At 46.7% G+C, this 22,500-nt stretch overlaps 1 protein-coding gene and 2 long non-coding RNA genes across 17 annotated transcripts in view; all 3 read right to left on the bottom strand.

The window, feature by feature from the left end:
- The window catches only part of LOC111557525, a 67,061-nt gene extending 60,859 nt beyond the window's left edge, over positions 1-6,202 (bottom strand). Inside the window, exon 1 of the long non-coding RNA XR_006588632.1 lies at positions 5,594-6,202. This is a non-coding gene — a long non-coding RNA (uncharacterized LOC111557525). The remainder of the gene's footprint in view (positions 1-5,593) is intronic.
- Positions 6,203-6,563: 361 nt separating this feature from the next.
- Positions 6,564-8,524, bottom strand: LOC123381645. The gene is made up of 2 exons (XR_006588923.1): positions 7,275-8,524; positions 6,564-6,985 (listed from the first exon to the last, which is right to left on the bottom strand). It is a non-coding gene; the product is annotated as an uncharacterized LOC123381645 (long non-coding RNA).
- A 6,033-nt stretch (positions 8,525-14,557) lies between these two features.
- PALM2AKAP2 (PALM2 and AKAP2 fusion) overlaps positions 14,558-22,500 on the bottom strand; it is a 488,279-nt gene continuing 480,336 nt past the window's right edge. For 14 of the 15 annotated variants that reach the window (XM_045043558.1, XM_045043561.1, XM_019816297.3 and 11 more), the window contains one exon: positions 14,558-18,542. In XM_045043558.1, the coding sequence (XP_044899493.1) occupies positions 18,444-18,542 (99 nt within the window). In that variant the 3' untranslated portion in view covers positions 14,558-18,443. The remainder of the gene's footprint in view (positions 18,543-22,500) is intronic. The other variant, XM_023242554.2, reaches the window with a different exon arrangement.

Here is a 22,500-nt window from a genome sequence, read left to right as displayed (position 1 = left end):
GACACTAGTATGTGGAGGCACTGAAAAAATGAGCAAAGGTGAGCTCACCTATGCAGAGTGTCGAGAGAAGACAGGGTCCAGAATTAAGTCCTGAAAATGCACAGTTTACTTGGTTGAAAAATCTCTAAGGATTTTTCCAATCCTTCCTTAGAAGAGGTGGGGCAGAGGGAGGAGGGGGCAGTTGAAGGACACCACAGAGCAGGATCCTGACTGGGGACAGAAGGAGAGCCAGGGTGGTGGGGAGTCACAGACCTTCAGAGGCTGGACGTGGCACAGGTCACCCTCCTGACTGCAAACCTTCCACAAATCCCCATTTTCTAGATCCACATTCCTCAGTCTGGAGTTGCTTTTCCTTGAGCATGGGTTCGGAAGGCCAGAGTCCAAGAGGCGATGCCTGAGTGGGAAACCTTTTCAGCCAAGAACAGGCCAGGTCAGTGTCCACAAGTTCAAGTCTGAGCCGACTGCCCACCGCCAAGGCTAATCGGACAGAGCACCCTTGTCCCCCAGGCCTGGCCTTCCCTGGGCCCGAGTTGTTCTCGTGCTGAGGATCTAGTGTTCCCCTGGAAGAGCTTGAAGGAAGAGAGGGAAAAGGCAGGGCCGGTTTGGGATCCTTCCTCTTCCCACAAGGCCGCTTCTGCCAAGAGCATTAGACCAGAACCATCCCTCTGTTGCTCGGTCACACTCACACTTCCACCAGCCCATGGGCTGGCACACCTGCTCGGCTAGTCTGGGCCGTCATACCAGCCACAACCGATTTTCTCTCTCCCGTGCTGGGCAGGACTGGAGCTAACCTCTTCCCCTACTCTCCACAGTGCTAGCAGAGGAAGGCTCTCATGAACTAGGGACCACCCAGCTCACAACAGACGGCCCTGCATCAGGCCTCCCAGCCTTCCCACCGCAGTGAGGACCCCTCCCCTCCCCAGTCCAGCCCAGCCTGCCACCACGTGGCTGCTGGTGATGGCCTTCAGTCCTCGGGCTCCAGTCTCAGCACTGCCATTAGGAGACATGACCTTGGCTGGGTTCCCGAACTCTCTGAGCCACACGAGTCCCAGTTACAACATGAGGCCACAATAGCCCCTGTGGGCAAGAGCAGGGACAGGAAGAGGCCTTGGCATTAGCTGGCAATTCCGCCATCCCCACTAGGGGCACATCCCCACATCCCCGCTAGGGGCAGCCTCCCTGCATGCCACCTCAGCCGGGATTCCCTAACTTTCCATCCCTGTTCTTTTTTTTTTTTTTTTAATTTTTTTTTCAACGTTTTCATTTATTTTTGCGACAGAGAGAGACAGAGCATGAACAGGGGAGGGGCAGAGAGAGAGGGAGACACAGAATCGGAAACAGGCTCCAGGCTCTGAGCCATCAGCCCAGAGCCCGACGCGGGGCTCGAACTCCCGGACCGCGAGATCGTGACCTGGCTGAAATCGGACGCTTAACCGACTGCGCCACCCAGGCGCCCCAGGCTGTGCATATTTTGAAAAACTTCTATGATCAACACCATTCCTAATAAAGAAGCACTGTATTAATATGAACCATATTAGCTCTAAACCAGGACTTCTCATCCGGATATACCTAACCCTTCCCCAGCCTGGCTGTTTTTATCCACCCCCGAATTCCCCAAGCTCAGGATCACAACCAAGGCTTGGCAGCATACCAACCTCTCAGCCTTGGCCAAGAAATGGAAGAAGGAGGGGAACGGTGGTGGTAAACACCTCGTCCTCTGCCAACCCACACTCCCCACGTGTTATTAAGGAAAGCCTGATCTGGCCCTCAGGATCAGTAGGAGATCTAGGTCAGCGAATACCGTCCCGCTGCAGGAGCAGCTCTGCTCACAAGAAACGCAGAGCTCTCCTGGTGGGAGGGACTGGAGACAGCTTGTCCAGACTCCTGCCCCAGCCATGGGTCTCCACCCCCTGCCAGTCTCAGATTCCACTTGCCAGATTCTCCCCCAACACCAGACACTCGCTTTCCTTTTAAGGTTCTGCCCACGGCACATGTGGCTACATTCACAACCTGAGGACTAGGGGCGATCGTCTCCCAAAACCCAAGCTCCTCTCTGCTGAGTTCTACCACGTGCTGACAAAATCAATGGGAAGACCCCCGACCAGCCACGGACCACCGCCAGTCTCCAAAGGGTGTGTGTGTGTGTGCAAAGGAGACTCAGAACAAGCGCTCACTGTGGCCAGACCCTGGTGATGTGGCCCAAACATGAGCTGTGGGCCCCCCGTTGCCCCTTGAGCCTTAGGCGCACAGCTGGATCGGCCCTGTCCAAAGGCATTGGCCTAAGACAGTGCTTCCCAACCCTGACTGCACAAGAGAATCATCATGGAACTTGGACAATATCTAACTAAATTACAATCTCTGGACTAGGGCCAGAGCATTGATATTCTATATTTTTCTTTTTGATCAAGGCATAAAACAGGTCAGGTGTGGCAAGTGTGTGTGTGTGTGTGTGTGTGTGTGTGTGTGTGTGTGAGTGTGTATTTTTGTTTAAGTAGGCTTCATGTGCAGTACGGAACCCAGCGCAGGGCCTGAACTCATGACCCTGAGATCAAGACCTGAGCTGAGATTAAAAGTTGGATGCTTAACCAACTGCGCCACTCAGGCACCCCTCTTCAGAGTATATCTTAAAGACTTATTTATGTGTGTGTGTGTATATATATATATATATATACATACTTATTTTCATAGATACACCCACACACACACAGCATAGTTCAAGATAAAAATTGCCAACATTCTAGAAAGTTCCCTTCAGCCTCTTCCCAGTAACCGGCCACAGTTTCCCAATGTCCTATTTTCATTTTTTGCCATCGTGAATAAAGCTAGTATTGCTCTCTGGACATGTCCTTTGGTGGCATTTGCTTTCACTTCTCTTTGTTAAATTCTCACCGCCCTCTTTTTTTTGTTGTTTACAGATGCCTGTCTAGGCCACCTGGGTTTGAGCAGGGGCAATTTTTGGTAGCTCCCCTCAGATATTCTAACGTTTTCAGCATCCAGACCCACTACCTTAGGACCACGTGGATTGCAAGCTGGAGGCTCAAACAAAATTACTCAAGGGACAGAGGCTTCCCTCTCTTCTTCATGTCCCCTCTCCCTTGGGCCCTATGCTTCTTCTGCTTGACTTTCTAAAGAGGGGGAGCAGGGATGGGGACCCACCCTGCGGGGGAGACAGCCCATGCACATTGTATCACACCAGCTTTGGGGATGGGAAAATCTCACCCCCGGGTCTGGGGCTCTCTAAAAAAGAGAGTCGACCAGAAGGGTCATTGATCCTCCTGCCAACATGCAGGCCAACTGTATTCCTTCTGGGGTAGAGTTAGGTGGAGACAAAGCCTTGGACTTCCTCTAGGGCCCACCTGTGTGCCCTTCACCCCCCGTGGAAGCCCAGGCACATGGGTCACTTCTTGCTGGAGGGTTCTGTAATTGCAGGATTCTTGTTGAGATGAACTGGAAGCCATACGCAGACGACGGTGAACTTGATGATTTCAGTGAGCAACACTTCAGGGCAAGGGCCCAGAGCAGTCTGGGTAAGAAGCTCCCGAACACAGTCTCTGTGGTATTTATCCAGGGGACGAGGAGAGTGGGCAAAGAGTTATTTTCAGAGTGTTATAGAGACACTTTAGAAATTTCAGAGTGATTGACTTTGTGGCGATTGGGGTCACCAGTGGTACCCCGGCCGATCACCTAGCTCCGTGGTTCTGCAGACCGGCAGCAATTGCTTCGCTGGGCACAGGTCAGAAATGAGAATTATCTGCTCCGTCCAGACCTGCTGACTCAGAAACTCTGGGGGAGAGGCCCAGGAGGGTGGTTTAGAACGTCCTTCCGGTGACTCTGAGGCAGGCTCACGTGTCACGATACAGGCTGTTCCCCGCCTTCGCGTGTGATCGGTACACATGGGTCACATTTGGTGGATTTCCTCTTATAGATTTCTTTAAGCAAAAAAAGATCCCTTTAGTGTTCCGAGCACTTGCACAGAAACAAGGAGCAATGCTTCCTGGCTTGGGAGAGACCACTGTGACAAGTTCGCTTACTGACTTTCGGCCCCGGTTTCCTACTCTGGTCTAAAGAAGGGCAGTCCTGGTAGCCTCTGCTGAAGAGAGAAAGGAGGTGACAGGGAAGAAAAGTCACCCCTGCAAGCCCTGTAGGAAGGGCACAGAGCCCCCGGCCCTTTGTCCCAATAAGCCCCTTGCTCGCCCGTGGCGTGGAGAGAAGCAGCCCAGTGTGCTTACTTGCTGAGCTCAGGCTCCCGGGTTGTGACTGGCAAGTGAACAGTCTAGTTGCAGAGAGAGAACAAATCTCTTCCGGGTACTGAGCTGTTTCCGCGTACCAGACTCTGGGCTGCGACAAGAGAGGTGGATGCACAGGAGTGTCACCTGCTCTGTTCTTCAGGACGTAAGCAAAGCTTCTGCACATAGAACAGGCATAACACACATGGCAGATAATCCTAAACCCAAATCATAAACCACAAGTGGTAATACACTAAGAAGTCGAGTCGGAGGAAGGGGAAGGCTAAGTAAGAAATTCACTTAAAAGATTTTTTTTTCTTTAGGTTTATTTATTTTTGAGAGAGAGAGAGAGAAACAGAGCATGAGCAGGGGAGGGGAAGAGAGAGAGGGAGACACAGAATCTGAAGCGGGCCCCAGGCTCTGAGCTGTCAGCACAGAGCCTGATGTGGGGCTCGAACTCGTGAACCACGAGATCATGACCTGAGCCGAAGTCGGACGCTTAACTGACGGAGCCACCCAGGCGCCCCAGAAATTCACTTTTTAAGCAACATTCTATTCAGTGAATCTCAAGAACTTTGGCCATCCCAATTTTTTTTTTAATGTTTATTTTTGAGAGCGAGAGCGAGAGAGTGAGGGACCATGAGCAGGGGAAGGGCAGAGAGCCAGGGGGACAGAGGATCTGAAGCAGGCTCTGCCGATAGCACAGAGTCTGACACGGAGCTCGAACTCACGGACTGCGAGATCAGACCTGAGCCGAAGTCAGACGCTTAACTGACTGAGCCACCCAGGCGCCCCCATCCCAATTCTACCCCAGCGAGCTTATATTATGGTTAGCAATGACCAGAAGCCCAAAGAATTAAAATGCCAACAGCAAATCTTACCTGACAGCTCTGGTCTATACTGCATTTTATTATGTTATTTTGTTTTATTAAAAACAAAATCCATGGTCATGGATGGAATTCATGGCTGGGCCAGTCACTTTTCTGACCACTCACAGAATCGGGAAGTGCTCTGGCCACAAAGTCGCAAAACACAGTTTCAGTACAGAACTTAATGCATCCTATCAGTGTCATTTTTAACAAGTAAAAGATCTCTGATTTCATTGAAAGGTAAAACTTCTTCCCCACAGCTCGGGGTTAGAGGTCTGCGGTGGAAGGGTGGGAAGCCTGGTTAGTGCTCACCTACCCGGAGCTTCTAGTTCTCGTCCTGAACGACATAGAGAGGTTCCTGTCCTCTCCAGGGCTGGGAGTCGGTAGTGGCTGGGAGGGAGGGAGGTGAGGTAAGACCTTACTTGATTAATACCACCATGAAAGGGCAGGGAAAGAATTAAAGCCAACACTTTCTCTGTCCTGGTTTTTGAGACCCACCGTCTCATCCCTGGGATCTTCCTTTGACTCGAGAGGATGTACCCCTGCTCCAGCTGGCTGCCCGTAACTCGTCTGCAGCTCTTCTGCGCGCAGGAGTGAAGCCCAGCTTCATTCTGCTGTTGTTCCTGCCCTTCTCTGGGCAGCCCCGGTGTGCAGGACCTAAGGACACCTCACGTCTCTTGGACGAGAGGCCCATCTCTGCTCCGGTGGACACCCACACCATGCTCTGTGCCTGCAAATTCTAGAGAGGAGGCCTAATGTGCACAGCCAGCTCTCTTGGCTATGTTGTTACGAAGCCGGCAGCTACCTCCTTCCCAATCCCCAGAGAGCATATAACAAGCTTCTTGATGGCTCCTTAATACCTTCTCTCTCGGCTAGAGGCCAGGCAGCCACCCCAGCCCCCTCTGTGTGGATGGGACTCTGAGCTCACTGAACTTTGTCTCCAGCAACCCTCTGCTAATCCCCAACTCCTGACAGGTGCAATGGAAAGTTATGTGTGGAGTTAAACAGCATTACCAAATGATTCCACAATCCCACTCGTAGGTATGTGCCCCCAAAGAACTGAAAGTGTATATACGTGTTCACGGCAGCATTACTCACAATAGCCAAAAGGTGGAAACAGCTCAAGGGGTTATCAGTGTGTGGATGGATAGATAGATGTAGTCTATCCAGGGCACCTGGGTGGCTCAGTCGGTTGAGGGACCAACTCTTGATGTCAGCTCAGGTCATGATCCCAGGGCTGTGGGATCGAACCCCGTGTTGGGCTTCATGCTGAGTGTGGAATCTAAGATTTTCTCTCTCTCTCTCTCTCTCTCTCTCTCTCTCTCTCTCAAAAAAAAAAAAAAAGGAAAAAAAGAATGTAGTGTATCCACACAATGGAAATACTACTTAACCTTAAAAAGGAAAGATCTGACACATGCTGAAAATTGGATGAGCCTTGAAACCATTATGCGAAGTGAAAGAAGCCAGATGCGAAAGACCGTTTATTTTGATTTCATCTATATGAAGTTTCCGGAACAGGCAAATCCATAGAGACAAAAGGCAATTCGTGGGTGCCAAGGGTCGGGGAGGGGTAACGAGGAACGGCTGCTTGATTGTGGGGTGTCTGTTGGGGATGACGAACGTGGTTTGGAACTAGAGAGTTCACATTGTGAATGTACCAATGTACTGACTTGTTCACTTTAAACATGATTAAGTTATGTGAATTTCACCTCAATACATTAGGATTTTTTAAAAGTTATGTATGCTTACCCAGCAAACCCTGTGGCTCCCTCTCCACATCTCTGAGTACATCCCTCTGTCTCGTCCACAGGGCTCCGTCCTGGTGCTCGTCTCTGTTCCCAGCTGCCTTCCTCCTGGGAAAGCTCCTCTGTGGTGCTCCCGCTGCCCTCCCTGCAGGTGACAGACTCCCTGTGGGAGAGGCTCTGTGCCCCTCCTCCACCTTACATGCTGTTCGAGCAAATCACCTGAGTTCTCTTTGGTCGTGTTTATGGAGGCTAGAGAGTTACAGCCTAGAGCCCTCATTATTCCCCTTGTAACGAGGCTTTCTTTACCTTTCCGGGTCACCAGACTGATTGCCAAGGACCAAGTGCACTTAGCAAGCAGATGGTTTAGGTGACGTTAAGAACAGACTATGAAGGTGCATCGAAAAGATAATGTGTGTTAATTGCACATTAATTACCTTAAATGCTCTGCTGCTGACAGGGCTCACGGGATTCAAACGTGCTACGCTCAGCCTTGTCACAGGCAATGGGTGTAATTCAGGAGAGAGACATATCAGAAGGGGTCTGGCACTCTCGGGAACAGTCTTCTTTGTCCTCCCATTGCTGAGTCACACAGGTCCCACATCCTCAGTGGTGTACATGCAAAGACCCTGAGCAGTAGGAACCCAAAGTCTCCCTGTGGTGGGAGTCTCTTGTAGGGAGCTGGTCCTCCAGGCATATTGAAGCTACGCGGCCAGCCTTCAATGGTCAAAACCCCACAGGCTCCACCCAAACCAGATGCATATCATTATCACCACTAAGCTTTGCTGGCAGATTGATACAACCCTCCCCCAAACAACTCATGAACCCGTGGTGATAGAACATCACTTATCTTTCGTTAATACATTCTATAGCGTTAGCAAAGTGTCACTGCCATGCTCCAGCAGCTCTGGAGGCAAGCGGGAGGTCGTTTCTGACCAGCTGACGTTAACTCGGACCGAAAAATACGGCAAACGTATTCAGCAGCCACCAGCATCCTCTCGGGGTCAATCTGCATGGCTTGCAACACAGGGAAGGTAGCTCAAGTGCAAGCAGCTGCATGACCCAGACACGTTTCATCAAGTCCTGCTCCACCGCACTGGGTGAGACACAGGTGGCATGACTGAGGGGCAGCCGAGCACCGTCAGCTTATTTTTATCGGTGGTTGTCCCTGAGGCTCCCCAGCCCAGGCGAAACTTTCGCACGAGTCCCCATTAAGCATGCCAACACTGCTTCCGGGATACATGGGATTTGTGGGACGTGGGTGTTTGAGTGGTATCTGTGATGCACAGGGAGGCATGTGGTATCCTTTGTGTTAAAAGACATGGGATATCCTGATGAGTGCAGAGGACTTTCTAGCTCTGTGTTCCTCTCACCTGTCCTTGTAACTATTTCTCTTCCCATAGGTTGTGCCATTATAACCCCGGGAAAGGATAAACTTGATGGGGACTATGTACCAAGAGAGGATGTGTGACTTAGATCACGTTTTTAACAGCTTATTCCCTCAGGCTTCCTTTGGATTGTTCCCTTGCCAGCTTCTGTGGTAGCAATAGAAATTCTAGAAATAGTTTCCTAATCTCTAAAAGCCAGTCTAGCTCTGGAAAACAGTGGGGAGGTTCCTCAAAAAATTAAAAATAGTATCTACCCTATGACCCAGCAATAGCACTGCTAGGAATTTACCCGAGGGATACAGGAGTACTGATGCATAGGGACACTTGTACCCCAATGTTTACAGCAGCACTTTCAACAATAGCCAAATTATGGAAAGAGCCTAAATGTCCATCAACTGATGAATGGATAAAGAAATTGTGCTTTATATACACAATGGAATATTACTTGGCAATGAGAAAGAATGAAATATGACCTTTTGTAGCAACGTGGATGGAACTGGAGAGTGTTATGCTAAGTGAAATAAGTCATACAGAGAAAGACGGATACCATATGTTTCCACTAAACTTAACAGAAGACCATGGGGGAGGGGGAGGGGGGGAAGTTGGAGGGAGGTAAACCATAAGAGACTCTTAACTGAGAATAAACCGAGAGCTGATGGGGGGAGGGGGAGAGGGGAAAGTGGGTGATGGGCACTAAGGAGGGCACCTGTTGGGATGAGCACTGGGTGTTGTATGGAAACCGATTTGACAATAAATTTCATATTTAAAAAAATAAGTAAATAAAATAAAAGCCAGTCTACTGTCTTAATGCAGGGAAGCCACGGCCACTGAGGGTCCAGGGAATGGGCACACCCATGTTTTCGGTAAATGGTTTCACTGCATCTTACCATTTCCTAAAGCCGAACCATGCCCTTGACAACAGGTCCCGGAGGGGATGGAGGACAAAGACGCTAACTTAAATCTGCCCTCAGAGCTTGAATGCTCCCCTTGGACTGTAATGTGAGACAGAAATAAAATGTCTTCCTTCAGACACTGAATTAATTATTGGGTCTCTTTGTTGGCAGTCTAGCTTTACCCTACTCAGTACAGAAGTGGACATCTAGAGCTGGAGTGATTCTGTAAAATGTGTGTGTGTGTACATGGGAACAGTAGGAGCCGATGAAAATGTGCCTGGGCTAGAGAGCCGGAGATAATTTCTAGGGCCACCAAGACATTTGCATGACTCAGTAGCATTTGTGATAATGTAGAGGGCAGACCACATGCCCAGCTGGAAGGAACCAGAATTTTAGCCTGTGTTGGCTCTTAGTGACATTGGCAGCTTTTAACGGACTATGGATGCCCCAGCCACAACCCCACTTCGATGTACACACCCAGTTTCCAGCTGTCAGCAGCTGTCCTGTCCTGAAGGCATGTTCTCCCGGGCTGAGAGAAAGCAGAACTGGCCCAGGATCAAGATGGAAGTTTTGCTATTGAATCAAGTCGATGAGAAGGAAAGTTGGGGAGATAAGCTGCCAGGATTTGCATCCTCCTTCCACCCCTGGTCATGTCATGGGCACACCAACTTATTCAAACTCCCCGAGTGGGAGTTTCCTCCTTTGTAAAATGAAGATACTACTAGTATGTAGTTCAAAGGAGTATTGTTAAGAACCGAGTGAAATAATCTACCTAGAGCGCTCAGCACAGTGCCCGGTACAGAGCTGGCCCTTGGGAAGCAGAGCCATTGCTGGTGGAAGCTCGCAAATAGATGTCTGCTGCCACCTGGTGGCAACGGCCAATTTTCCACTGAAACTTCAGTAAGTGTAAGTAAAGGGCCGCATTTGACCTCCATGTAGGATTGCACATGTGGTGGTTTCCATTTTGGTGTTTTCGGTGTGGCTACATGTAAGATCTCAATGGAGCCCTGTCTTAAGAGTGGGAAATAGCCAGGGCCCCCCGGAGAGGCTCTTGGCTGGGAAAGCCGCTTTCACCTTGGAGAGCACTGCCACCTAGTGGCCATACTTCATACTTGCCGTCAAGGGGGAACACTGACCACAGAGAGAAACTCCACCCTTCCGATGATCCATGGTGGTGATCACGCAGCCCTCTTGTTCATCTAAGGGAGTTCCTTCCTAAATGTCCCCTTGCAAGTTCCTAGCACCTTTCGATCCTCCATTGATGAAGTCTGGGACATTTCTGGCTTCTACGAAACATCTTTTCACTTGGATCTCTTTCTCTCTCTTGCCCAGAAGAATATGGGTCCTATGCCACGAGGAATAATTAAAACATGCTAAGACAGTGCAGGTTATCACAGGATGGCCCTATTTAACAGGCAGCTGTGGAAACATTGCCTGACTTTGAAGCAGCTCTGTGCCCACATTCCCAATGCTAGCAGCTCCTCCAATTCCAGTCGAAACCATCTGAACGAGCCTCATTTTCATTTGTCCTCATATGCACAGAGGTGGACACACAGTAGGCACTCAGTAAGCATTTGCTGACTGAATGCAGGGCTTTCAAGGAAGTAAACTCTGAGCACATCCGTACCAACCATTTATATTCATTCCCCACAGGAATTCCAGAAGTCAGAAATCCAATCTAGAGTAAGTAAATGGTCAAAGGTTCCACTGAAGAAGTGGTGAGCCTCAAATCTGAGGTCCCTGTCTGATCCCAAAGGTTTGTCAGAGGGACACTGACAGTGACAATGGAAATACCCATACGAGCAGGGACATCGTCTACAGCACGGGCTCTTTGGGTTCACATACATGGTCTTCCCGGCATTCCTTCCTCTCCTCTCCTCCACCACAGACCCCAGCAACAGGAGTGTGCACATGACCTAGGCTGGCTGTTTTTGCCACCTGGGACTCATCACGATCATCACACAAGATGGTCAGAATCCCGAGTCCCTGATTGCTACCTGGTGGGACTGGTTCAGAAGAGCCACTTCAGGCCAATGAAAGCTCTGTTAGTGAGAACTCTAGCTCCAGACCTCTAGGATAGCCTGCGTTTTCTAATCACAGTAGTTTTTTTTCTCCGCCAATTGTGAAATTTCAGGGATCCTGGGAACCAGTTGTTAAACTGTTGGCATCTTGAAGTCAGCCATTGCAGGAATATTTATACCACAGAAATCTGCAAACGCTTATGAAGAAAACGGAAAGAATGACCTTGGCTTCATCTCCCAGAAATAGTCCGGTGACATTTTTGGTCTTTGTCCGTTTGGGCTTTTTTCTCAGTGTGCAGCTATTAGAGGCTAGAACATGCCTCCCTTGTAGCTTTTTCATTCTTCAGTTTACCCAAGTGTTAACCACTGGGCCTGCTGTCAGCTGGAGGGGTGGAGGGAGCAGAGCCGTGAGTATCAGAGAAGGAGTAACAAAGCCCCTTTGCAGAGTCCCTCCCTCAGTCACCAGCACTGCCCTCTGTCTCCTGGGACCCGTGAGAGGGGCCAGTTCAGCTCCTCAGGGGCCTTTTATTCATTTCATTTTGATGTTGCCCCAAGAGCTTTCTGTAGAGGGTCAGATTGTGAGGCAAACACATTTCTCCTCTAGACAAGCGATTCTCAACCTTGACTGCATGTTAGCTTCTCAACCTTGGCAGCTACTAAAACATGCCCACGTTCATAGCCATGTCCAATTAAGACGAAATGAATCAGAAGATCTTGGGGTGAAGCCCAAGGGCCAGTCTCTCTAAAAAACACCTGATGATCCTATGTGCAGTGCAGCCACGGTTAGGGGCCACAGAACTGGACAGTGAGGCACAAGCCTGGTGCATATGAGTCTTTCCTGAGATGCTTTTAATTTGTATTAATGTCTGGGCTCCAGCCATTAATGAATCCAAACTTTAAAGCTTTTTCCGGGTGATTCAGATGGAGTCCGAATTGAGAAGTGCTGCTCTAGACCAAATGAGAATGGCCTTTTATTTTGCATCTTATCTCAAACCGTGCAACCATGTTAGTAAAACAAAACGAAACAAAGCAAAACAACACTTATGGAGTCCTGATGTTGCTATCACCCCAGACAATAAAAACTTCTTCCAAAGATCAAACGAATCCCTTGATCTTACCCTGGATCAAAGTCTGGATAGATAGATAGATAGATGATAGATATTATCTTCTCTTTACATTTTCTTCTTAATTTGCTCAGCCTTTTTGCTGGGGGTGGGGAGGTTGTCTTTTCTCGACAGTCTGAATGGAATCAAAGCTCTGCCTCACCAAGACCCACAAAGCATTGAGTTATATGCTGGGCAAATGCACAAAAGCCCCCGACAAATATTCAAAACAACCCAGAACGATGTGTGGCTGTATCTGCAGCTTATAAATCATGCATCAATTCCCCCATTTTCAAATGGAAGTGGAATGCCCAGACCTCGTTCATTACTTACTCCAGATCAGTGATTCTCAAAGTGAGGTTCCTGGACCATCACCACCAGCAGCATCTCCAGGGAACTAGTTAGAAAATTCTTGGGCTGCATACCCTAGACGTACTGAATCAGAAGGCTGAATCTGTGTTTAATGAGCCCTCCAGGTGACACAGACTATTGCTGGGGCAGGAGAGCCAGTGCTCCCCGGAGGCACATCAGTGTAAACAGCTGAAGACCCCTGCAGAGACAGAATGTGGCCTCAGTGGGTGGGCAGAGAAAAACGAAGCAAAGGAGAGGTTTGTGACTTTACCTTGCCAGGTGCCAGCACGTCCATTCCAATTGTTCGGAGCCCACCACCTGTGAACTGAGAACAAAGCATCTGGATAATTCTCCCGTCAAGGTTAACTGACACTGACTAGATCACATATGACTAGGTCATGGCAGAATTAAAACAAAAAAAAAATTTTTTTTTATTATGCAAACATTCTTCTTTCTCGGAAAGAAAACATCTGAATGCTTGGGCGACATTTAGAAATTGCCAGCGTAGGGGCGCGCCTGGGTGGCTCAGGCGGTTGAACATCCGACTCTTGATTTCAGCTCAGGTCATGATCCCAGGGTCGTGGGATCGAGCCCTGAGTCAGGCTCTGCCCTGAGCATGGAGTCCCTTAGGAGCTCCTCTCCCCTGCTCATGTTCTTTCTCTAAAATAAAAAAATAGAAAACTTAAAAAAAAAAAAAAGAAATTGCAGGTATGCCATCTGCAACTATTTCCTGAGGCCCCGTTCTTTGCCTTGGTATCATCTTTAAAGCCTTTGAAAGTCTCCCTTTTGATTCCCACTTGTTTTCTGTGCTCCCGGCAGCCCCATTCTGAATTTTGTGTGGGTTCTGTGCAGGGAGATACATAGTCACCACACTCTTATGGCATAGGAACCCCATAATTAAAATGAGCAATGCTCCAAAGTGACTTCATGGCCTCAGGTGTCCCACAACGGTTGTCTGACACCAATATATACAGGGAGGGATGAACCCGGAGTAGTGACCATAGGTCTAGGTCACAGCAAAAAGCCTGCATATCCGCCCTTTACCCATTAGTAGTAATGCCTCGCATTAGTGTTGCCCTAAGAGCTTCCTCCGTGAGAATCCCTGAAGATCCCTTCCACCCTGACATACCAGACTCTGCAACCCATTCCGAGTACCCAGTTCTGTGCACGTGACTTCCCTGGCGCGGCCCAGCACCCCCAGATGATAGTAGTGATGGGTGCAAAAATGACCAGGACGCGGAATCCCTAGCTGATCACAAAGCGCTGCCCCAGAATGTTGGAAGGAGTCCCATAGATGGGAGAGATGGAGGAAGAGACCCCAAGGAGAGTGGCGGTGGTGGGGAAGAGCCGGAGACAGAAGGTCTGCGCTACAGGTAAGTGTGAGGGGCCAGAGGGTGAATGGGGCAGCTGGACCCTGAAGTGGCCGTGAGGGAGTAGACGGGAGGGCACGAGGAAATTTGGGGAAGAAGCTTCCTCATTAATCTGTGGTCTTCATATGCTCTTTAAAGTCTGAAATTCTCCATTCTTCAGAGGGGAGCTGAATACAGGTGCTGAGAATGTGATAGTAAGAATTAGAACCCAGGAGCCACATGCAAAGCTTGAGTTTTAACCATTTGTCCTACTGTTTGCCCAGCCATCTCTGACCTTGGAGTACACCTACCTCATCCAGAGGCACCCGAATCATTTCCGGGGTCCCGTCAGAGGTTTCTAGGCTCTAGCCAGGGCAGTTGGAGATAGCATGGCAAAAAGAGGCATTGGGACAGCCTGTCACAGGCTGGGGACCACTGCCCCACCAGCTGGTATAGCCTTTGTGGTTCAAGTATGCAAGAGGCAGATGCCGACACACAGAAGTCAAGGCCAAGGGCGCCTGCGTGTCACCGTTTGGCGGGTCCGTCTTCCGACCTCCCTCCACCCCCAGTCAAACAAGTAGCCGTGGTTTATAAAAAAACACAGCACACACCGGGTTTTAATGAGAAAATAATTGTATACTTGCATCGAATGCCTCACAATCACTATAAAACTGAAGCAGGATAATAACATTTAAGTGGTTAACATACACAGGAGAGCCAGATACAGAGTATAATTTTCAAACACAGTATTGCTGCTGTTTCCCCCCCACCCCTCCTCCAAAAAAAAAAAAGTCATTTGGGTAAAGGGCAACACAAAATCAAAGCTGGCAGTTCACTCACTGAATGCTTAAAATTCAGGAAATTGGTTCTGTCACTAAAACTGGATATATTCACCATCTCTAAACACTTAGGCTATTTTTTTTTTCAATACATAGTTTAATTACATCCATTCTTGAGTTGGAAAAATGTTTGTCTTCAGAGACAAGAGTCAACACTGTCTTAGTGTTTCTTGTTACACCTTATATGTGTGTGTTGTGTTGTGTTGTGTATGTACGTGGACACTGATCTATATACTGCTTATACGTCATTGTCTAAGGTGGGCAGCATGCAGAGGTGTAAAGAGGCAAGGAAATTGCATTGTGTCACCCGAGTAGACTACAGCCCAGCCTCCTACCACTGACAGACCCTGTTTCCATAATTTCTGGATGAGAGAGCCAAGGCATGTCAGTAGTTAATCAGCTCCCGAGGAAAGTGAACATCTATAAACACTGTGGAAGGGAACGCTTTCAGGAAAGCTTTTAACATCTACAGAATCTAAACATTTGTTATAGTTGAGATTAACAAGCTTGCGTGCTATTTGGGGGCAGGGACGAGCATCAGAGGCCAATTTCTTTGACAGGCCTCTTCCTCTTGATGGATTAGGCAGTAATGACTCTCCTCCAGGGGTCTGTTGCATGTTCAGAAGGTTAAAGGGGTTCCTTTGGGATCCCAGGGCCTGGCACGGTGCTGTGTACAAAGCCCGATGTTTTCTGAACGGGTAAAAAACTCAAGAGCACAGAGAAAACCTGGCTCTTCCAAGGGAACTGCAATTTACATTTTAATAGGATTCTAAGTGAGTGGACCAAGGAAATCGACAGCAGTCCTCAGAAGGCAGCAGAGGGAACAAGCGAATGTTGCAGATGTAGGGGCCACAGTTAAGCAGCGCTGTTGACTGTGGGAGGCTCACGGAAACTCTGCATTTGTTGCCTTATCTACACGTGGAGCGAGGACCAAAGGATCCCTGCTAGAACTCTAGGCAATGCTTCTGGTTCAGTCAACTGTAGTCAAAGGCCAATTTGTCTGCCTCCAAAAGATTCCACGAATTGGGTGGCCTCCTAAGCTTCCCATTCAGCTGCAAATTCTCTTCTCAAATGTAGGTTTAAGATGGGTGGGGACCCGGCTTCCTTCAAAACACAACAATGTCAGGTGGGTCCTGAGGGCTGTTTCCTCTTGGGAAAGACAGTGTTTGTCTATATCAAGTCTGTGTTCTCTACCAGATCCAGAGTTAGTCCAGAAAACACGAAGCATGTTTCTTTTTTTGTGCATCTCATAAAACCATCTGCTCTCCAGCCATCCTAGCTGCCACTGTGCCCCTGAGCCACAGGAAGCTCTTGTCCCATCTTTTAGTCACATGCCTGCCATGGGAACGCTGAAAACCCTCAGGCAAGGCAGCCTTCCTGGGGCCTCCCATTTCACCCGTCAGGACTTCTAGTCTAACACAGACCTCATTTTCCTGGGAATGTCTGTCTCCATGCCAGCCTCCCCCACTTGAAAATGAATTCCTTGCAGCAGGGATCTTACTTGTTTTGTGTCCCCAGTGGCTAGCACATTTTGTTGAATATTCCTTCACGGTATTCAGGAGAATAAACCACATAAAGATGGTGCCAGCCACCGATCTCTAGGATTTGGCTTCAAATTGCAGGTTCCTTTGGCAGTTTTAAAGGATCCTTGTAAGTTATCAGATGGTTGCCTTTCTACTTTATGCCTAGCGCTTGCCTGTGAATAAACTTTCCCCCTAAAGTCAACACTACACTATTAAAAGAAGCAAAGGTAATGTGCCTAACATCTACGTACACACTGTTGTGGAGTTGTTATTTGTCAGAATAACATATTAGAGCTTATGACATAACAGTATAAAAACAAAAAGGAATTTTAGTGAGGTCTGGCTTCATTATTGCTCTTTTAAAAACCATAGTTTTAAAACAAATAGAAAAAAGAAAGGCTGGTCAGTTTTTTTTCTCATGGCCAGAATTAAAAACTTTTCTCATCCAGAAATTCAGGGCACCCAATTATTGAATACCCATTTCATATTGCTTTAAATGACAGTGAGATAGAGCTGGCATCCTTTACAGTATACTAAGCTATGAATACAAAGCATGAGAATAAATACGGTACTTCTCTAAATGTCAAATTACAAAACTGCTCAAAACTTTGCAATTGTGACTCATGCAAATACCATGTTAGGTCAATTTAATATTACAAATACTGCATCAGGTCGGTGCCTCTATATCCCTTTTCATAAAAAAGAAATTCTCACTCACTCCTGACGCTGGCAAACAGCTTTGGAGGAAATAACTGTACACCCTTGTCCCATGAGCATTCTGGAATTTTAATCCTTGCACACACACTTTACCCAAACACACAAAGGGACGTGCATGAGCACGCACGGGCACGCACGCGCACACGCACACGCATGCACACAAACACGCACACACACGCACGCACACACACACACACCATCTTTAGGATTTGTAGCTGATTCCAAGCCTGCACTTAGATTTCTATTCTATATTTTTCTCTTTATCATTCTGAAAAACGCTGGTTGCTCAGCAAAAATAATATCTGTTACTTCCTTAATTTCCCACGTTCTCCCTCCCTGTTTCTCTGTCTACCTTCATGTCCTTTCTTTAATGATTCCTTTCTGATTGATCCAAAATAATCTGTCATTCTTCCTACTAAGGTCCACTTTATAATATAAAATATAGTTATAAACACCTTTTTATTTCCTGTCATCTGCCTCTCGAAGGCAGAGTTTGCCCTTTTTTCAATTATTGCCACTCTAAAAATACCCCCACCATCTTGAGCCAAGCTGTTGGATGTGTACAGATTTTATACATGGATATACTCCCCCCATCCCATCATAAAAATAGTTGTTGCCCACTAAATATAGTTTTCATATGAAGAAACATAATTGTGAAAATGTGTTCTCATAAACGGCAAATTAGTCAATACTACAAGCAGACGAGATCCTAAAGCTAAAATAATCCATTTGGTTTGGCTTTCTCCCTCTTTCTCAACCCCCTCATGTAGAATAGATTGTGTTTGCAACATGAAGAACCATTGTCTTAAGAAGGTGGATTTTATATATTGCGATCATTAATTGCTCCCAATTAAAAACAATTAGATGTAAGAGAAATGGAATCCTAATTGCCTCTCCTGGCAGATATAGAGAAACTTGCATTTCATTTTACGGCTGCTGGAGTAAACGGAGTTATTCCCACACCTCTGATGCTGTGAGCGACGGTAGGGAACCGGTGCCGGGAGTCTCCAACACCCTGTAGATTGCACCGGCGTGGGCTCTGCAGCTCTAAATGGCCCTGTCACCAATGTTTGTCATCACCCAGCGAGGCTGGTCTCAATTCCGCCTGGAGCAACCATGTTGATTTGCTTGTTACTGCTTTGTCCTTTTGGATCAATTGTGGATTGGTCCAAATCCAGGTGATTCTTTTGAGTCTCAAAAAATCCTTTGTCTTTTGACTCCTGGGTGTTTATAGAGTTTGATGGGTAGGCTTCTTTTGACTTTATTTTTCATCGTTGGTCATTGCAGCTTCTGGTCTACATAAGGATTGTGGAGTTTGTTTGCACTTTAATAAATATTCCATTAAAATGCTTCGATGTGTTGATTGCTTGGTTTCTTGGTAACCCAAGCACCAAAGAAGCTTCCTGGGTGGAAGGAAGTTTGTTACTCATCGTCCTCTTCCTCCTGGTTGGCATAGATCCCTGCCTCCCAGCGCAAGGCCAGTGCGCTCTTTCTTCGATTAACCCGTGTGGCCTCAAGGACCTGAAGAGAGAGGGAAAAAAATTAACCAGAGTTCATGGATGTTCACTATGTACACAAATCAACTTCTCCATGTCTTTCCTCCTTCCTTCTCAATAGCATATAATAAAGGGAACGTAAGACGGTCTGATACTGCTGGGAGGTAGGAGAGACATGGTCAGTAAAGCAGGCTGGTTGGTTCGGGATATGCACTCATTTCCAAGCCAGATTTCATTTGCTCTTTGACCCATAGTTTTCAATATAGAAAGATTTAATTACCCTGAAATGTTCTGCACCTCTTTTTGAACTACACTTGACTCTGCACTAAGTGTGTTGATAACACAGATCTCTACATGTTATCCGATCAGTGCTGTCTGACAGACATTACTCTCTGTTATCAATATGGTAGCCACTAAGCTACATGGCTATGGGGCACAAGGAATAAGGCTAGTGTGGCTGAGAAACTAAACATTCAAGTTTAATTAATTTTAATTTTAATATCCTCAGGGACCCTGTGACTACCATATTGGACAGCACAGCTATAGACCGTCTTAGTCTCTTTGTGAACAAGTAAACTGGAAAATAATTCCAAACAACTGGACCAGTGTGGATTCAATCTCTCAAGCTCTGTGGATTTACATAAGCTATGATCACATTTATATCATAAAAGTCTACTTTGGTATAACCAAACTGCCAAGAGAAACTAAGTGGAAAGAAAAATAGTTTCCCAGGCCAATAAAAAGCAATCCGAGCATGCCAACGCAATGTCAGGGCCACAGATGCTAACAAGTAAAATGCGAGGTGACAACATCAAGGACAGATAGGCTCACCACCATCAGGGTAAGGCCTCCCTCCCTTCAGTTCACTAGAATAGTCTGTGGACTCCTGAGGGAAAACTTCAGCCAGGCTGCTCCAGCTTTAGTCTGATCAAGATGGATGACATTCAGGTTGCCAACATATGAGAAATGGCTCAGTTTCATGGCACTGCCCCACAAGGGAGCCCATGCATGCCAACCAATTAAATTACTGTGGCATTCGCTTAGGACATGCAGTTTCTGATATTAAAGAAAAGTCTAGCAGAGCCAACACTGGTTGATGATCCAAAATGCAATGAAGGCTTTGCTTATTCTAAGAATAATCATTTTGGCAAGGGACAGAGTTGCTGGCAACTCTGGAGAAGCAAGGTGATGCAGGTGACAGGCAGTGGTGGGAACCGAGGCACAAGCAAATCCTGGGTAGAGTAATGGTCTGGGGGTCCATCTCAACCTGCTTCTGTGCACATCTGACAAATGGATGCACTTCCCAGAGCTTCAGTGTGCTTTCCTCAGGGAAGCTGTCCCCAGAGTCCCCAGCAGGGACAGCTGGACTTAACATGTAGGATGCACTAGCCATGTCTCCTAAGTGAATCGTCATTGTTAAGCACATAAGCCATGTCACAAAGTGTCTTGTGTAAGCATACCATGGTCACTTATTCCATATCTAAGAATAAGAAACCAGTAGGAGGAGCAAAGAATGCTTCCAAATCTGGTGTAGGTAAATAGAGGATTCTTCTAGAAGGTCAGTGCGTGGTAACATGGTACTGAGAAACAGCACTGGACTGGAACTGGAAGTCCTTTCTTTCCAGTCCTGTCTGGAACACGTTGGTGTCGTTCATGGCATCTCTTTATCTGCAAGATAGAAACAGCACCTGCCGTCTTTCCCAGGCTTTCTCCGGAGGCAGTGCTGACTCTGGAGTCCAAGCAAGTCTAGATTTAAACCCTAGTGACCTTAGAAAAGTCACTTACCTTGTGCCTCAGTTCTCTGATGTGTGAAATGGGAATTATAAAAACTACAGTTCAGAGTTGGCCTGAGGAATAAATGGGGCAACGTATGCACAGCACTTAGCGTAGATCCTGGTGCATAGTTTTCAAACGATCATTAGTTCTGTCATTATGTGAAGGGGCTTTGTAAGCTATGAAGTGGTGTTCCAACACGAGGCATTTTTATAGTTTTTATAATTTATAATTATAATTTATAATTTAAATTTTATAAAATTTTATCATTTTATAAGGAACTCTACATTGTGTAAGATGCTCATCTGTTCACTTGGCTGGTTGTAGATACAAACTGAAAAGCTTCCAGAAAAGCTAAAAATCAATCATGGCTCTGAAAAGAATGGTCCCTTGTCTTGTTATTTATGCTCTATTTTAATTCTCAATCATCTTAAATAAATTCAGTCTCCTTTGTTCTTCAGGAACCCATGTTACAATCTGTCTCTCCATCCATCTTACAGATACTTACTGGCTTCCTACCAAGTGTCAGGTGCAGTGCTTTATGTTGAGGATAGAATGGCCTCTGCCCTCATGGAGCTTAGCCATCAGAAAGCATTATGGGCAGGGAAATCTTTATAATTATGGAAATATTCAGCACAGCTTGGATTTGAATATCTGCTTGCTGCAGCCCAAAGAATTCACTTACGCCAATAACGAAGGCTCTTTTCTTAATTCATTCCCCTAATTTGTATGCTGCTTAACAAGATATTGAATTTCTGAGGACATCTAGAGCCTCTCATAATGGCAAAGACAGGAAAATAAACGGGTCATGATAAAAACAGCCAGCAACCTTGCGATCAAATTGTCTTCAGGTGCCCAAGGTTTCTGATCCAGGACTGGCTCAGGGGCCACTCTACGATGGCCTTTTGAAGGTTCAAAGGCCAAGCCCTTTAGGGTTAGGCCATAGCTCATCTAAATGAGCATTTGTTCCATAATTAATTCAGAGTACAGTACTGTAGTGTGTGTGTGTGTGTGTGTGTGTGTGTGCGCGTGCGTGTTTCTCTAGAGCAAATCTAGAGCTCTGACACTTGAGTTACTGCATATGAACTTTATTTCCTAAAGCCCATTCCTTTCTTTTCTGGGTAGAAAAAAAAAAAGCACTTGCCTCAGGGCTCTAGTAACACATCACATGTCCTTGTGCACCACTTACTGTTTTGATCTTGACTGTCCTACGGGATTCACACTATTCCTATTATTACTATTGTTAATCGCACTTCACATAGGAAGAAACTGAAGCAAAGGGAGGTTAAGTTGACCAATGTTAAGGTGGAGGAGAAGCTCAGATGGGCACCCAGAATCCTGGGTGTGGAGCTGATGCCCTAGGCCACCACGCTGCCCCGCGGCTCAGTGCCTATGCGCGTAGTAGGTCCTCAGTAGATTGTTAACTGAGTGAATGAGTAAGTGACTCTCCCTACAGTTCTGTAGACTTGAAATAATTCTTTTCAAAACAGTAAAATAGTTTGTTGGAAGAAGCAACAGAAAGAGCAATTATACTCTGGAGGAATGGAGAGGGGAAAACAAAAAAAGTTTAAAAATAATAATAGAAAAACCTGATTTAAGGCTTTATTGATTTTGCAAATTCAGATTTAGACCTGGTGGGAGGGAAAAAAATCAGTTGTCTTTGAACAACCCTCTAAATATGAATTTTCCCTCTCTAGTGCTTGCGGGGATTCCAGAAAATTGCTGAACTTTGCCTAGACATCAACAGAGACAATTGTATTTGGGGGGATGTAACAAAAGGCAGAGGGGTTAAGTAATGTCAATCACCCTATTTACGTGAACATTTTGTCTTCCTAAATTTCTCTTCAGCTGAAGACAGACTGGTACCAGTTTTACCTTCCTTGAATATATTCAATTGGATTTTTGTTATTCTTAATGGTGCTAACTCAGAGGGGATAGGGGCCTAGGGCCGAAATCTTCCACTGCCATTGCCAAGATGAGAAGCATAATGATATTCTCAATATTCATTTTATATCTTATGAAAGAAAATTACTGATCATCATCAGCTCCCATCTCTGGTTCTAAAGATTTTGCAAAATAGGGAGGTTTTAAAAATATATTGTGCTATAAGTTAGCACAGCCATTCTGAAGAATAATTTGCAATATGTAATGAGTGTGAGGATGTGTTGTCCTTATTAACTAGTTCTTCCGCTCCTAGACGTATAGATAGA

Source organism: Felis catus, chromosome D4 (assembly GCF_018350175.1).
Source record: "Felis catus isolate Fca126 chromosome D4, F.catus_Fca126_mat1.0, whole genome shotgun sequence".
NCBI lineage: Eukaryota > Metazoa > Chordata > Mammalia > Carnivora > Felidae > Felis > Felis catus.
This window is presented reverse-complemented; position numbering and strand designations above follow the sequence as displayed.